General features: G+C 47.0%; 1 protein-coding gene across 1 annotated transcript in view; it reads left to right on the top strand.

Moving 5' to 3' along the window:
• Window positions 1-5,561: 5,561 nt before the first annotated feature.
• LOC136645334 (cytochrome P450 2J2-like) overlaps window positions 5,562-16,406 on the top strand; it is a 32,327-nt gene continuing 21,482 nt past the window's right edge. The window contains exons 1-3 of the mRNA XM_066621565.1: window positions 5,562-5,735; window positions 11,087-11,249; window positions 14,463-14,612. Coding sequence (XP_066477662.1) covers window positions 5,562-5,735; window positions 11,087-11,249; window positions 14,463-14,612 — 487 coding nt within the window. The remainder of the gene's footprint in view (window positions 5,736-11,086; window positions 11,250-14,462; window positions 14,613-16,406) is intronic.

Here is a 16,406-nt window from a genome sequence, read left to right as displayed (position 1 = left end):
GTGTTTGTTATGTTGCATCTGGTCTCCAAACCAAGAAGTAATTGGTGAAGCCCTCATCCCGTTACTTCCAGTGGTGCTTTGAATAGGTGGACCATGTGAAGCAGTATGGTGGAGGACAAATGTTGAGAATCACTGCCCTAGATCAAGATGTTCTCCTAAGGTGCAATTCCGATTCCTAAGGAGGCGTCTGACTCCTCCATTCAGAACTGGTTGAAGGCTGTGGTCAAATGAATCATACACACACACCCATGGCAGCATTCCACACCCTGGATGTTGTGGGTGTAGCGCTACTCTGTTGGGATGATACTTCAGAGTATTGACCCTCATCCACAGCCAGGCCACTACCAACTCCAAATTCAAAATCTCCTCTCTCTTACTTGGATCATTGGAAAGGGGAAACAGAGTTGATGGTTTCATTTGCATGTTGTCCAAAGCCCAGATGACTTCCGGCAGTAGCTTCAGGTGGATGTTAAGAAGCGTGCAGGATAAACATTCTAAAAGCCCCATCCTAATCCAAAGTGACCTCTTTCTGATGTTGCCCTCTCAGAATCTCCCACTAGCAGTATCCTACCCTGGATGTTCTGACAGCTTAAGGGCTGGGGTTCCATCAGGCTGGCTGCTGTGCCTGGGTGTGACTTGGGTTTTCCTCCTTGCTTTACTGGCTTGGAGGTGTGCAGCCACTTGGCCACGCATATTGGAGTGAACAGTGTTGGTGAGCAGGTGGAGACTGAGTAGCAGCCACCCAGTCCGCTGAAATTCCAGTCCGACATGCCCACGATGAAGGGGATGAAATGCAGGTAGACCAGATGTGCCACCTCCAGGGGGACACTCTGGGCACCTCAGCCCAAAATGCCTCAGCCGCCCCAGCATGAATACCTTGCTTGTCACATATGATCTATTACTTACATGATCAACCATGCCAAAATGTCTGTGAGGCCACCGGCCCCTCCGCCCACTCCACACACCCTGCCACTGCTGACTTCTGCCCAACGTGGGCACCACTACTGCATTCCAGTGGGAATCCTCCCACCCAATTTACCTCATGCATGAATACCCAATGGCAGAGCTACTTACCCAGCCCTGTGGAGTCCCAGCGCCACTGCCCCCACCACTTCCCAGGGAAAATTGCCATCCATCACTCTGCTACGGGTGTAGACTGCAGGCCAGATGACTGCCACATCCAGGCCCCATGCCATAGGCTGCCTACCCCTGCTGAAGACAATGGTTCCTGCTTAGAAAGCCACTCATATAGTTGCATTTTCCTCATTTACCTTCAGGGGATGCTGGAAGGACAGACAGCAACGGACAGATAAGCTTTGTGACTGTGGGTGTGAATGAACAAGTCCACATTCACATTGGTCAGCCAATTTCAGGACACTTCCTGGCTTCCAATCTTACTGCTGATCAGAGTCAGGAAATCAGGAAATAGGTCAGGCCCTGGATCTTCCCATAGGCAGGGTCAGTGTGTGGACTTCTGCAGTGGCAAGGAGGATACCATGTGGCTATTGTTTTACCCAGGCCTAGGCTCACTGGTGCCTCCAATCAGCCAGGCTGCTGCTGAGGAGGAGCTGGTGGCAAAGGGAGGGGTGAAGATCCTCATCCCAGCCACCCTAGCCAGTGCCATCTTACTCAGAAACAGGGCTCTCTGGTTGCCTGAAGGGTCCCCATTCACCAGAGATGGTAGCAACAGTCACAGAATTAGAGGAGAATTAGGAAGTCAGATTCCCCTGTCCTCCCAACACAGCAAGGCACCTTCGGTCCCCAAACCAGCACAGGAATGGGAATGATGTGGTTCAAAAGTAATCTGCATAATCAAAGATTACCTGCTGCAGTTGGATTTCTGCTACCTTTTGTGAAGACTTCAGGTGCAATCCAAATCTTGACTTGGTCCAGCCCAAGTCCCTTCGGCCGGCCCAGGAAGGTCACGAACGTGCCGTAAAACACGTTTGCGCCTCCGTAGGAGGAAGCCGCGTCGGCGCATCTAGATGCACTGATGCACGGAGGCTGGCAGAATCCTCCATGGTGGCTTCTTCACAGCCGCTTGTGTCGGCGCCCCTGTGCCAACACAAGCAGCAAAGGTAGGCATGGGGGGGCGGGGAGGAGGCGGGAGGGAGGTATTTCTGAGCAGGAGGATGGCGGGTGATGGGCGGCCCTGGGGGCAGGTGCGTGGGGAGCCGGAGGCGGGGCTGGGACCCGGCAGTTATGCCGGATCCCAACCCCTGTCCCCGTGGAGAACAGAGCGGCTTCAAGCCGCTCTGCTCTCCACGGACTTGCTACCTCCAGAGGTGGTGCAGGTCTGAGGAGACCCATTGGGTCCAGCAGCTCTTACCCAGGGCTAAGGGGAAGAGTTTCCCCTTTTCTCTGGCTGAGCCGCTTCTGCCCACAAACCTGCCTTGGATGCAGCGCAAGCCTCCTGCAGGTTTGGATTGGGCCCTTCACTGCTTCAAATGCAAAAGGTGAATTTAAACTCTAGTTTGAAATGTGCCCAGTCAGTGCATCCAGTGTTGATGTCTTTAGTAACTGCTTAATCACAGCCACTTCCAAAGGTGTGGAGAACATAAGAACATAAGAACAGCCCCACTGGATCAGGCCATAGGCCCATCGAGTCCAGCTTCCTGTATCTCACAGCAGCCCACCAAATGCCCCAGGGAGCACACCAGATAACAAGAGACTTCATCCTGGGATGGGTGGGGTTTGTTTACTTGCTTGATTTTACTATGAGGCTTCTTGGGGTGGTGTCTGGTGGTATTCGTGGGCCCCCTGCCACCTAGAAGCGAGACCAGGAACACAAAGCAAAACAGTAGTAAGAGGCTCCAAAGCATGCTTTTCCATACCCACAAAGCCCTCCCATTCACTCTCAGCCTCTTACTGGTGTTTGTCATGTTGCATCTGGCCTCCAAACCAAGAAGTAATTGGTAAAGCCCTCATCCCCTGTTACTTCCAGTGGTGCTTTGAATAGGTGGACCATGTGAAGCAGTATGGTGGAGGACAAATGTTGAGAATCACTGCCCTAGATCAAGACATTCTCCTAAGGTGCAATTCCGATTCTTAAGGAGGAGTCTGACTCCTCCATTCAGAACTGGTTGAAGGCTGTGGTCAAATGAATCATACACACACACACCCATGGCAGCATTCCACACCCTGGATGTTGTGGCTGTAGCGCTACTCTGTTGGGATGATACTTCAGAGTATTGATCCTCATCTACAGCCAGGCCACTACCAACTCCAAATTCAAAATCTCCTCTCTCTTACTTGGTTCATTGAAAAGGGGAAATAGAGTTGATGGTTTCATTTGCATGTTGTCCAAAGCCCAGATGACTTCAGGCAGTAGCTTCAGGTGGATGCTAAAGAACTTACAGGGTAAGACCACAGAGCCACAGCCCCACCGAAATTCAAAGTGACCCTCTCTCTGATGTTGCCCTTTCAGGGTTGCCCCACTAGCAGTACCAAGGAAATATTCTGCACCCTGGATGTCCTCACAGCTTACGGGGCTGGGGTTTCATCAGGCTGGCTGTTGTGCCCTGGTGTGGCTTTGGGTTTTCCTCCTTGCCTTGCTGGCTTGGAGATGTGCAGCCACTTGGCCATGCGTGTTAGGGGGAACAGTGATGGTGAGCAGGTGGAGTTTGAGCTGCATGCAGCAATCCAGCCCACTGAAGTACCAGTCCAATGTGCCCATGATGAAGGAGATGAAATGCAGGTGGACTAGATCAGTAGACAGCAAAGGACAGATAAGCTATGTTCAGAACTGGAATGAACACACCCATATTCACATTGGTCAGCCAATTTCAGGACAATTGCTGTCTTCTGATCTTACTGCTGATCTGAGGCAGGAAATAAGGAAATAGGTCAGGCCCTGGATCTCCCCATAGCCAATGTCAGTTTGTGGACTTCTCCAATGACAAGGAAGATGCCATGTGGCTATTGCTTTCCCCAGGACAAGTCTAGACTCTCTGGTGCCTCCAATTCATATCTCAGTCAAGTTGCTGTGGAGGTGCTGGTGGCAAAGGGAGGGGTGAAGATCCACATCCCAGCCACCCTAGCCAATGTCATCTTACACAGGAACAGGGCTCTTTAGTTGAGTGAAGAATCCCCATTCTCCACAGATGGTATCAACAGTCAAAGAATTCCAGGAGAATTGGGAAATCAGACTCCCCTGTCCTTCTCACAACACAGCAAGGCAACTTCGGTCCCCAAACCAGCCCAGGAATGGGAATGATGAGGCTTAAAAGTAATCTGCATAATCAAAGCTTCCTGCAGTGAACCTTCTGCTGCACTTCTGCTACTAAGGCTTCACTATTTCAAATGCAAAAGGTAAATTTAAACTCTAGACCAGGGGTGCCCAAATCCCGGCCCGGGGTCCACTTGCGGACCTCGGGGACTTCCAATCCGGCCCTCAGGGAGCCCCCAGTCTCCAATGAGCATCTGGCAGTCCGGAGATTTGCTGGAGCCCGTGCTGGCCTGACGCAACGGCTCTCAGCTTGAGGGCGACTGTTCAACCTCTTGTGTGAGCTGTGGGATGAGGGCTCCCTCCACTACTTGCTGTTTCACCTCTGTGATGCAGCATCGGCAGCAAAGGAAAGGCCAGCCTTGCTTTGTGCAAGGCCTTGAGCTACTGCAAGACCTTATTCATTCTTATAAGTTCCATCTCTAATATATTCATTTATGTAAATTTATTCAAATTTTAAATGTAAATTAATTCTTTTTTCCCCAGCCCCCAACACTGTGTCGGAGAGATGATGTGGCCCTCCTGCCAAAATGTTTGGACTGAAATTTGCAAGGTGAGGGGCATCCAGTGTTGATGTCCTTAGTAATGGCTCAATCATGACCACCTCCAAAGCTGTGGAGAAATTTCCTTTCCACTGAATCGGAATAGAAATTGCAGGCTAATCAGCATACAGACACTTGACCAGGGCCCGGCCTGCCTGACTCTGATGCCACTGCTGTGCCACTGCACTGAGCTAGCCACCACAACACCCATTTCTTTCCTCTTTTGCCACCAACAGTTCACACCATATCCATGGATATGTGAAATTGGAATTATTTTGTCCCAGTGTGCATCACTTTCCAATTATTGACAGTGAGACACAATTCCTTTTAAATGCCTCACAGTCTGTATTGCTTTTTATTACTCTGAAATGTGTGGAGTCCTCTGCAAGCTTGGCCACCTCGCTGCTTACCCTCAGTTCCAGATCATTTGTGAACACATACGTTATATTTTAGAATGTATATGGTTTTTAATGGAGTCCATGCAACTCCAGGATGGGATTATGTTGGCCTTAGATTTTAGACCCTCTCACCCCACATACCATATCACATACCAGTATTAGCCCTGCATATGATGACAAACACAATTATAATACAATGACCACATTCTGAGATCAAATGGTTATGATGTCAGATAAGATTTATTGCATAATATATTATAAACAGTGAACTATTTAAGGAGGAGTCAATGAAAGAAAACAGATTATGGTGACGAAAGTGAGAAGCCAGAAAGAGCATTCAGCCCTCCCAGCTATACATACAAGAGATACAGGAAGGCAGAGAGATAGAGAGGAGCCATGGCAATCTGGAGGAAATTGGCGTTTCTGATCATTCTGATTCCATGCCTGATTCTGCACTTCCTCAAACAACTCAGGGGATCCAGACTGTACCCTCCTGGCCCTCTCAGACTTCCCCTCATCGGAGGTTTGTGGCAGTTTGGGATCAAGCTTTCTCCTGATTCTTTAACTAAGGTATGCCTCAGTTGAGGATGACTGAAGAGCAGGGCCTAGGAGAGGGGGGTAAAGGGGGAAATTTGGACCCAGGCCCAGGGTCAGAAAGGGGGCCCAGAAGCCAAAGCTCAGAAATTTCCTGGGATCTTCCATTTTCTAATCTCACCCAGACCCACGGCCCACATGGGATGCTAGGGGCATTTTTGTGGGTACATGGTGGCAACTACAAGCCAAACACACCAGGCCCAGGAATGCATACATTCCTTAGCAGTGTGGCATCTGGGAGGAAACTGACCTGCTACAGTAGCTCTTTCGCTAGTGGATCTGCTTACCATGAAGGAGTGTATAGGAGCTCAGGGGCACAGCTGCGAGACTGCAGCTGCTGCAGAAGTCCGTTTTTGGTGTACGCAGGACACTTTCTGTTGTAATGTGAGTCTAAATACAATGATACTCATCTCTTGCAATGATTTTCTATATTTGAAAGATTTTAGAGAGCCTTAGGAGTGTGTTTGGTTTTCTGTATTACTCAGGGCTTTTTTTGTAATGGAATGCACCAGAATGGTGTTCCGGCACCTTTTTCCCCCCTCCTCCTGGCCCCCACCTTTTTTCCCCCTCCCTGTGGCACTGCTGGCTAGGGAGGGATTCGAACCTCCAGCCTTGTGCTCCAAAGCCCAGCACTCTCTCCATTGGGCTATAGGAAAGACTAGAGTTAAAGTGTTCAGAACTAATATATAAGGTCTTCAGCCCAGCTGGTGGCTATCAGTGCCCCAAGTATTAGTTCCAAACACTTTGAGCCTTTCTACAGCTCAATTGTTAAAGTACTGGTCTGTGGAGCTAGAGGTTGGGGGTTCAAATCCCCGTAAAGAATAATTTTTCTTCTTCTTTTTTTTTTTTAGGTGGGGAGGTAAATAAATAAAAGATTACACTTGTTAATCTTAAACTTGTTCTTTACCCCTGCTAATTGGGTAAGAGGCACTTTTTCAAGTGGGTGCTCCTTTTTTTAGCAGGGGGAGAGTAACTGGCCCACCTCACCCCAGCACTGTCTGTTCTAGTGGCTGTCTGCTGGTATTCCTTTGCATATTTTTAGATTGTGAGCCCTTTTGGGACAGGGAGCCATTTGGTTATTTGATTTTTCTCTGTAAACCGCTTTGTGAACTTTTAGTTGAAAAGCAGTATATAAATACTGTTAATAATAATAATAACAATAAGTGGGTTCCTGCACCTTTTATTTTTTTTTTTTTACAAAAAAGCACTGCCCCTGCCTCACCACACTCACAGCTCTCGCCTGAGCCCAGCCCGCCTTTCCTCTCCCCGCGCTCTGCTTCCCACGCAGCTACCAGGCCAGTGAGGGCATGGGGACATGTGCTGAGGAGGAGGACGATGAGGGACAGCCAGCCAGGGAGACGGGTTGCAGCACCCAGGTACTGGCTTGGCAGAGGAGGGGGGGAAGGAAGCTGGCACCTGAGACAGCCTAGGCATGTCTACTGAGAAGTAAGTCCCCTTGTGTTCAGTGGGGCTTACTCCCAGGAAAATGTGGATGGGATTGCAGCCCAAGCCTATGCAGGTCTACTCAGAAGCAAGTAATTCATTCATTTTTATAGTTATTAATATAAGGCTTGGCTGATCTAAATTAATTAAGCAAAAATTATTACTAATAATTTAGTAGCTTTGTAATGTCATCAACAGGAGATTTAGGTTTTTAACTATAAATGGGGAAGCTTAAGTGTCCTTGCTGCATTATAACAACACTTAGGAAATATGTATTCCTCTGTGCAGTAGGTCAGATCATTGTTGTCTATTAATTTTTGGTTTTTTTAGACTATATTTAATAATCACTATTATTATAATGGGGAATGGGGACATAGTACACAGGGGAAAGGGGGGAACCACAAAAGATGGGTTAATGAATTGATTAAGTTATGAAGTTATGAATAAAATCCATAACTTTTTTACAGTGCTTTTTGATCCATAACTTGTTTACTAATCAATTAATTAATCCATCTTTTGTGCCCCCTCTCCCCTGTGTGCTAATTGATTTGGGTTCAAACAAATCTGCAGAGTGATGTACTGTAATCATTTTTTTATATTTTGCCTTCATCAATTCTTTTAACCAATATTTATTAAATGTTTTAAAAGTTTTAATTAATTTTTTTGGTTATTACATATTTGCAAATACATGCAACAAGCCGTGATATAATCCTTGGTGTGCGCTCCCGAGGTGGTCCGTCTCTTTTTGTCCTTCTCTCTTGAAGATCTCCCCTCATTTTCTAGTTCTTAAGTAGTTGGGGAATGGGGATTTAAAGAGAGAGAAATGAGATAAATAAATAAATAAATAAAAGATTTTAAATAACAAAAATATTTTATATATTTATATATACATATATTATATATATATACATATACATATATACATATATACATATACATATACATACATACATATATATATATATATATATATATATATATATATACATATATATATATATATATATATATATATATATATATATATATATATATATATATATATATATATATATATATGTATTGGCAACCTTCAGTCTCGAAAGACTATGGTATCGCGCTCTGAAAGGTGGTTCTGGCACAGCGTCTAGTGTGGCTGAAAAGGCCAATCCGGGAGTGACAATCCCTTCCACACCGGGAGCAAGTGCAGTCTGTCCCTGGTCTGTCTCCCTGGCTATGGGCCTTCCTTCTTTGCCTCTTAGCCTCAGACTGTTGGCCAAGTGTCTCTTCAAACTGGGAAAGGCCATGCTGCACAGCCTGCCTCCAAGCGGGCCGCTCAGAGGCCAGGGTTTCCCACTTGTTGAGGTCCATCCCTAAGGCCTTCAGATCCCTCTTGCAGATGTCCTTGTATCGCAGCTGTGGTCTACCTGTAGGGCGCTTTCCTTGCACGAGTTCTCCATAGAGGAGATCCTTTGGGATCCGGCCATCATCCATTCTCACGACATGACCAAGCCAACGCAGGCGTCTCTGTTTCAGCAGTGAATACATGCTAGGGATTCCAGCACGTTCCAGGACTGTGTTGTTTGGAACTTTGTCCTGCCAGGTGATGCCGAGGATGCGTCGGAGGCAGCGCATGTGGAAAGCGCTCAGTTTCCTCTCCTGTTGTGAGCGAAGAGTCCATGACTCGCTGCAGTACAGAAGTGTACTCAGGACGCAAGCTCTGTAGACCTGGATCTTGGTATGTTCCGTCAGCTTCTTGTTGGACCAGACTCTCTTTGTGAGTCTGGAAAACGTGGTAGCTGCTTTACCGATGCGCTTGTTTAGCTCGGTATCGAGAGAGTGTCGGAGATCGTTGAGCCAAGGTACACAAAGTCATGGACAACCTCCAGTTCATGCTCAGAGATTGTAATGCAGGGAGGTGAGTCCACATCCTGAACCATGACCTGTGTTTTCTTCAGGCTGATTGTCAGTCCAAAATCTTGGCAGGCCTTGCTAAAACGATCCATGAGCTGCTGGAGATCTTTGGCAGAGTGGGTAGTGACAGCTGCATCGTCGGCAAAGAGGAAGTCACGCAGACATTTCAGCTGGACTTTGGATTTTGCTCTCAGTCTGGAGAGGTTGAAGAGCTTTCCGTCTGATCTGGTCCGGAGATAGATGCCTTCTGTTGCAGTTCCAAAGGCCTGCTTCAGCAGGACAGCGAAGAAGATCCCAAACAAGGTTGGTGCAAGAACACAGCCCTGCTTCACTCCGCTTCGGATGTCAAAAGGGTCTGATGTGGAGCCATCGAAGACAACAGTGCCCTTCATGTCCTTGTGGAAAGATCTGATGATGCTGAGGAGCCTGGGTGGACATCCAATCTTGGGGAGAATCTTGAAGAGGCCGTCTCTGCTGACCAGGTCAAAAGCCTTTGTGAGATCTATGAAGGCTATAAAGAGTGGCTGTCGTTGTTCCCTGCATTTCTCCTGCAGTTGTCTAAGGGAGAATACCATATCAGTGGTGGACCTGTTGGCTCGGAATCCACACTGCGATTCTGGATAGACGCTCTCTGCAAGTACCTGGAGCCTCTTTAGTACAACTCGGGCAAACAGCTTTCCTACAACGCTAAGGAGAGAGATGCCGTGGTAGTTGTTGCAGTCACCCCTGTCACCTTTGTTCTTGTACAGCGTGATGATGTTTGCATCCCTCATGTCTTGAGGTACTCCACCTTCTCTCCAGCAGAGACAGAGGATTTCATGCAGCTCAGTGACGATGATCTCTTTGCAGCATTTTAGGACTTCAGCAGGGATGCTGTCTTTTCCAGGTGCCTTGCCAAAGGCAAGGGAGTCCAGGGCCACGTGAAGTTCTTCTAGGGTTGGTTCACTGTCAAGCTCTTCCAGCACAGGCAGGCACTCAATGTTGTTCAGTGCTTCTTCGGTGACTACATTTTCTCTGGAATATAGCTCAGAGTAGTGCTGCACCCAGCGTTCCATCTGCTGCGCCCGATCCTGGATGACCTCGCCTGTGGCAGACTTCAGAGGGGCAATTTTCTTCTGTGTTGGACCTAGGGCCTGCTTGATACCGTCATACATCCCCTTGATGTTGCCCGTTTCAGCTGCTATCTGTATCTCGGAACAGAGCTGGAGCCAGTAGTCGTTAGCACATCTCCTGGCAGTCTGTTGAACTTTGCTGCGAGCAGTTCGGAGGACCTGCAGGTTGCGCTCACTGGGACAGGCCTTGTATGCTGCTTGAGCTCTCCTCTTTTCCTCAATGACTGGTGTCAACTCCTCAGAGTGGGCTTCAAACCAGTCTGCCGCCTTGTTGGTCTTCTTGCCGAATATGGACAAGGCGGTGTTGTAAACGGTATTCTTGAAATGTTCCCATCTGTTGGATGCGTTTGCGTCGGCCGGGCCTGGAAGAGATTCCTCAAGCGCGATTCCTTATTTTATATAAGGAATAAGCGATTCCTTATTTTATATATATAAAATAAAATATTTTATTTTAAATAAATTTAAAAATAAATAAATAAAAGATTAACAAGTCGTGAGTTCCTGCACCTTTTTTTTTTTTTTTTTTTTTTTTTACAAAAAAAGCACTGGTATTACTATATCTAGCTGCCAAAGCCGGGTGGGCAGGTAGACCTGAGCTCTGCATTGGGAAGACTGGTAGACCTAGCTCCAAAGACTATTCCTACTGTTATCACTTGCCCTCTGCCTGTTTTGCCCCCATTCCGCCCACCCCCATTCCTACCCCCCACTCTGTTTCATCCCCACCCACTTTGAGAAGGGGCCCAAAAGCAACTTCGAACCCCCTTGATAAAATTCCTCTCAGAGGCCCTGCTGAAGAGCAGTGTAGGAGGGATGATGTTCTTGAAATCATCTTGCTTGTTTGAATGTGAATCTTCCTTCTCTACTTTGGTCCAAATGCAGCTAGCAAAGCAGTATGGAAACATTTTCACGATATGGATTGGGTATATGCCCGCAGTGGTCCTTTCTGGATTCCAGGCAGTGAAAAGAGGGCTGATCAACCAATCTGAAGCCTTCGCTGATCGCCCAATGACCCCTTTCCTGAAAGTGATGACAAAAGAAAAGGGTAAGAGTCAGTCTTCTCTCCAGGGAATTCACACAGGAACCTCCAGAAGCGCGCGTGCGCACACACACACACGCACAAAAACACACACACACACACACACAAACATGCAAGAAATCATGGAGCTTTTCAGTCTGTTGGAGATTCTTCCAACTGGTGAATCCTGGACATTGCCCAAAGTTTACACAAAGGAGTCTTGCTCACCAGCTTGTTTCTAATTAGGCAGCCCGTCCCCCACCTTCTCAGGGACTGTTGAAGATTTGTCTGTCTTGAGTGAAGAAAAAGAAGAAGGCATTCCAAGTCAGGGGAGCCAATTCCATCACCTCCTGAAGGGACCACCACTGCCCTGAGAACTTTCTGTGTCGCTTTTGTAACTTTTTCTTGTTGCTTTAATATTTTTAAATAGTAAATCATCCTGAATGCCAAGGCAGAAAGGTGGCATATAAATGCAGCCAACTCCTGCTGAAACCCCCTTCACTGATGCAGCCGCACCAGTGGAACATGTACTGCATCTTAAGGTGGGGGCAGTGACAGAGGTGTCCTCAGGATCAGGGAAAGTTTGATCCCTTCCCCAGAAGGTCTCTTCAGTTCTGCACCAGCTGGTTCTACACCAGCGCAGAACTGAGGTGAGGAGGGAAGGAGAGAATGAAGGAGCATAGGATAGCGGCGCATGCGAATACCAGTGGTAACCAGCGCATCTGCCCCTGCCCCCTTCCCATTCCTGTCCCTCCCCCACTCCTCCTTCCCACCACATTCCTTCCACACCAGAGTTGCTGGACAGTGACCTACCTGCCAGCCCTTATATGTGGCCACCAGACATCATGCTGCTGGCCTTGTGCTCACTGGTGGAACAGCACTTCCGCCGGCATCCTCTCTCTTCCATTGGTGGAACATGCCAGTGGACTGAGAGGCTACATTTCCGGCACAAGTAAGAGAAGGTTTACAGGGCTTTAGTGTTTCATTGTCCTTCAACCATAATTTCTGATCCGGTTTTTGTGTGTGTGGTTTTTATAAAGGGATCATTCGTCTCAATTCCTGTGATTAAGGGGAAAATCAGACATGAATCAACCAGATTCCATAAGATGGTTGAATTAATGTATAATTGGATAAACTGCATTTTAAAAGTCAACCAAACAGTAGGCAGCCTGTAAAACGCAGCAGGGAAGCCCTAAATGTAGCAGAACATTACACACACGTACTCTGCTAACTGGGCAAAGAAACACCTCTTAATAGCCCAATCCCAAGCATGTCTACTCAGAAGTACGTCCCACTATAGTCAATGGGCTTATTCCCAGGTGGGCATGGCTAGGATTGCAGCCTAAGAGCCCAATCCTATGCATGTCTACTCAGAAGCAAGTCCCATTAGAATCAATGGGGTTTATTCCCAGGAAAGTGTGGAGAGGATTGGGCTGTTAGTGCTGGTTCTGTTATCCTGAGTTGGGAGAAAGCAACTGTCCCTCTATCTCAGCAAAACATTTTCCCCACAGCTGCTCCCTGGTGTCTTCCTGGTGTCTTCCTTATTGTTCTTCTTTATTACGAGTCCCCTTCGGACAAGGAACCTTTTTCATGTATCAGCCCTGCAGTTCTGAGGTTCTGCTAAAGTAGGGAACATTTTTTAAATGAATAACTTTATTGTAAGAAAAAAGAAAAAACACACAGTAAAATGAAAAGAAAAACCAACATTAAAAGTAGTTTAAAAGTTCAGATAAAGAAAACCTCTAACTCTTAGCATGAGCAAAGTCAAATGCTCTAATTACGTACAGCTTTAAATCTTAATAATCTTGTATAATCTTAATAATCTTAATAATCTTGTCCCCTTCTCCCGCGTAAGGGAAATAGCTCTGCAATGGGGCTACTTGATTCAGGGAAGAGCATTCATGTAGGGTGCCAAGCCCTGCACGAACGCTCTAGATGCGGTGAAGCTCCACCTCCACTTCAGAAGCAGAACCAGGGACATCCACAAAAGTTGACTGTTGGGAGAGTTAGGACAGACAGAAGAAAATACTTCTTTACCCAGCGTGTAATTAGTCTGTGGAACTCTTTGCCACAAAAAGTAGTTATGGCATCTTGCCTGGGTGCCTTTAAGAGGGGATTGGACAAATTTCTGGAGAAGAAGTTCATTACGGGTTGCAAGTCATAGTGGGTATGTGCAAGCTCTTGGTTTTAGAGGTAGGCTGCCTCTGATTGCAAGATGCAGGGGAGGACACTGGGATGCAGGTTGTGTCTTTGTAGGTTCCCTGGGGCATTTGGTGGGCCACTGTAAGATACAGGAAGCTGGACTAGATGGGCCTTTGGTCTGATCCAGTGGGGCTCTTCTTATGTTCTTATTCTTAAATTCAAAATGTTTTCATTTTGAATTTAACTTTCATTTTGAATTTTACTTATGGCTTTCACTTTGACAAACCATAAGTATACATGCCAATCAAATCTTAAATCATGTCCTTCCAAATTCAGCAGTTTTCGATTTTACAATAACAACCATTCTTTCATCCACAAAAAAGCAACATGATGAATAATAAATTTTCAAGTCTGGCAGGCCTAGACCTCCTCTTTCTTTTGCATCCTGCAAAATCTTAAATTTTATTCTTGTTTTTCCCTTGCCGTATAAATTTTATCATAGCTTTCTGCCATTCTTTAAATGGTTTATCTGAGAGTAATTTTCCCATCTCACACAATCTCTTTTGATCTCATTCCAAACTTTGCCATAATTGTTTTTTGAAATAACATAAAATTCATACTTGTTAGGATAGCACCCAGATATTTAACATTTTTTCCACCTTAAACCCAGTCTTGTTCATCAACTTTACTTGTTCTTGTTGATTCATGTTCTTCGATAAGATTTTAGTTTTTTGTTTATTTCTCTTAAAACCTGCAAATAAACCAAATTCCCTCAACTTAACCACCACCAATTCGTTGTCTCTTAGTGGTTTTTTAAAAATTAAAACCATAATTAAACCAAAATTAAAACCATCCCCAAATGCTCTTACTTTAAAATGTTCATTCTTAATCCTTGCACCCTGTATTCTTTCATCTTGTCTGATGTCTCAAAACTTCCAGGGCGAGTATAAACAACAATGGTGATAAAGGACATCCTTGTCGTGTTCCCTAAAATAGGATTCTCTGGAGTCATAAGCATGAGCAGCACAAACTTGGCCTCTGCTAGGCTTGCAGCCTTTTTTGCAAACAATAACTTCTCATTGATTCTCCTGACCACAGGAATTATACTTTCAAACAGTCAAACCTGGAAGCAGCAGAGACGGTTTGCACAAGTGACCATGCGGCGGCTGGGACTGGGGAAGAAAGGTCTGGAGCACCAAATCGAAGAGGTGGCCCAGGAGCTTGTGGAGATCTTTGCACAGGCCAAAGGTAGGTGATGCTAGAAGACACTTCAGGGGTCCGTCTGCTTTTTATTAGTCACCATGTCATGAAAACCACATTTTCACCAATGAATTTAGTGGGTGCTATTAGATAGCGAATAAAGCAAGTGCAGATATTGACACCATCCCAGAAGTACATTCAACAAAAACAACATTTATTGAAAGAACACAGGAATAGCTAAGTATGGATCTTAGCTGAGGAATCCACATTCAAAGGTTAATGGTTTCTACAATCCCAAAGAAAATAGCCCCTCCCTCTCTGCTAGAATGGTCACTCAGGAAAGCATAGCATTGCCTTCCCCAAGGATAACCACACTGAACACTTTAAGGCCAAAACATTTCAGCCTTAAAGATGCCTGACAAACATGACTCCACGCCTGCAGAAAGCTCTCCTCCTAGATGTTGACACCAAGTAAGGACCAGCGAGGACCCTGAGGGGTGGGAAAGGCCTGCTTATATGCCCTCTCAGGAAAGGTTCCAAGACCCTTTCTGTATCTGGAGGGTCAGTGGAGCTGTCCCTGAGGGAAGAAGGTTTCACTCGGATCAGGCAAGTGTTCCAGGGGAAAGCTTCAGAGGTCTGTTAGGGAGGCATTCATTCAAAGTTCTCTCAACCACTAGATGCAAACATTAATCCAGTACTGCATTGTCAGGGTGGTTCAGATGGGTAGAGATGGCTTATAAAAAAGAAAAACTTTATTCCTTAAGAATGCTTGAAGACACTTGAAGTCACCTTGAAGAATTCAAGGTCACTTTCCTGATGCGTAACCTATGTAGACCAACCCCTAAGTCTAGCCCATCCTTGTCCTGTATCTGTAATAAATAAATACTGTGAATATTGAATAAAAAAAAAAGACCTGCTGGAGCAGGCCAAAGGCCCATCTATTCCAGCTTCCTGTATCTCACAGTGGCCCACCGGATGCCTCGGGAAGCACCCAAGACAACAAGAGACCTGCATCCCAGTGTGCTCCCTTGCATCTCTCATTCTGAGGTAGCCCACTTCTAAAATTGGGAGGTTGGACATACTCATCAAGGCTTATAACCTATGATGGGCTTTTCCTCCAGAAATTTGTCCAATCCTCTTTCAAAGGCATCTAGGCCAGATGCCATCACCACGTCCTGTGGCAAGGAGTTCCACAGAGCAACTACAAGCTGGGTAAAGAAATTGTGAGGCCTCCTTGTGGGGGGGAGGGGAGGGCCCATCTAGCCTTTCCGAGGGGGACCCCCTTGTGGAGGCCTCAGACTAGTTCACCAGAAGAAGGGGGGGGTTGTGTCACCTGGCTCCCCCTCTTTGGGTTGGCAGTATTTGCCAGAGTCAGGAGCAGGGGCTGCTAGCAGCAGATCCTCCTGCCTGCTCTTCTAGCTCCCGACTGCCTTGTCATCCCTGGCCTCCAGGTTTATGTAGGGCAGACCCCTCCCCTTCGGCCCCTCCCCTTCCCTCACAGGAATGGTACAAAAAGGGCCTGTCTCTGGGACTGCCCTCCCCTGGGCTTACCACAACTCCTCCCCTTCCTCTCTGTTTCCCTCCCACCTCCTCTCACCTGGAGCTGCCAGGGTTGCTCCTGTGAGGGCTGGGAAGGCTGCTGCCTCTGCTCTGGTCTCTGCCTTTGGGGGGTGGGCTGGCCCTGCCCACCTGGGTCCTGTAGCTCTGCAGATGACTCAGGGAGGTCCAACTGTGGGCTCCTGATGTCACAGCCAGGTGCCCTGCCCGGCAAGGCAGGCCCTGGCTGGTTGGGCGAGGGAGTGCTCCCCTTCCCCCCAAGGCAGGGGAGGGATGGTTGCCCAG

The sequence above is a fragment of the Tiliqua scincoides genome, chromosome 3 (genome assembly GCF_035046505.1).
Source record: "Tiliqua scincoides isolate rTilSci1 chromosome 3, rTilSci1.hap2, whole genome shotgun sequence".
NCBI lineage: Eukaryota > Metazoa > Chordata > Lepidosauria > Squamata > Scincidae > Tiliqua > Tiliqua scincoides.
This window is presented reverse-complemented; position numbering and strand designations above follow the sequence as displayed.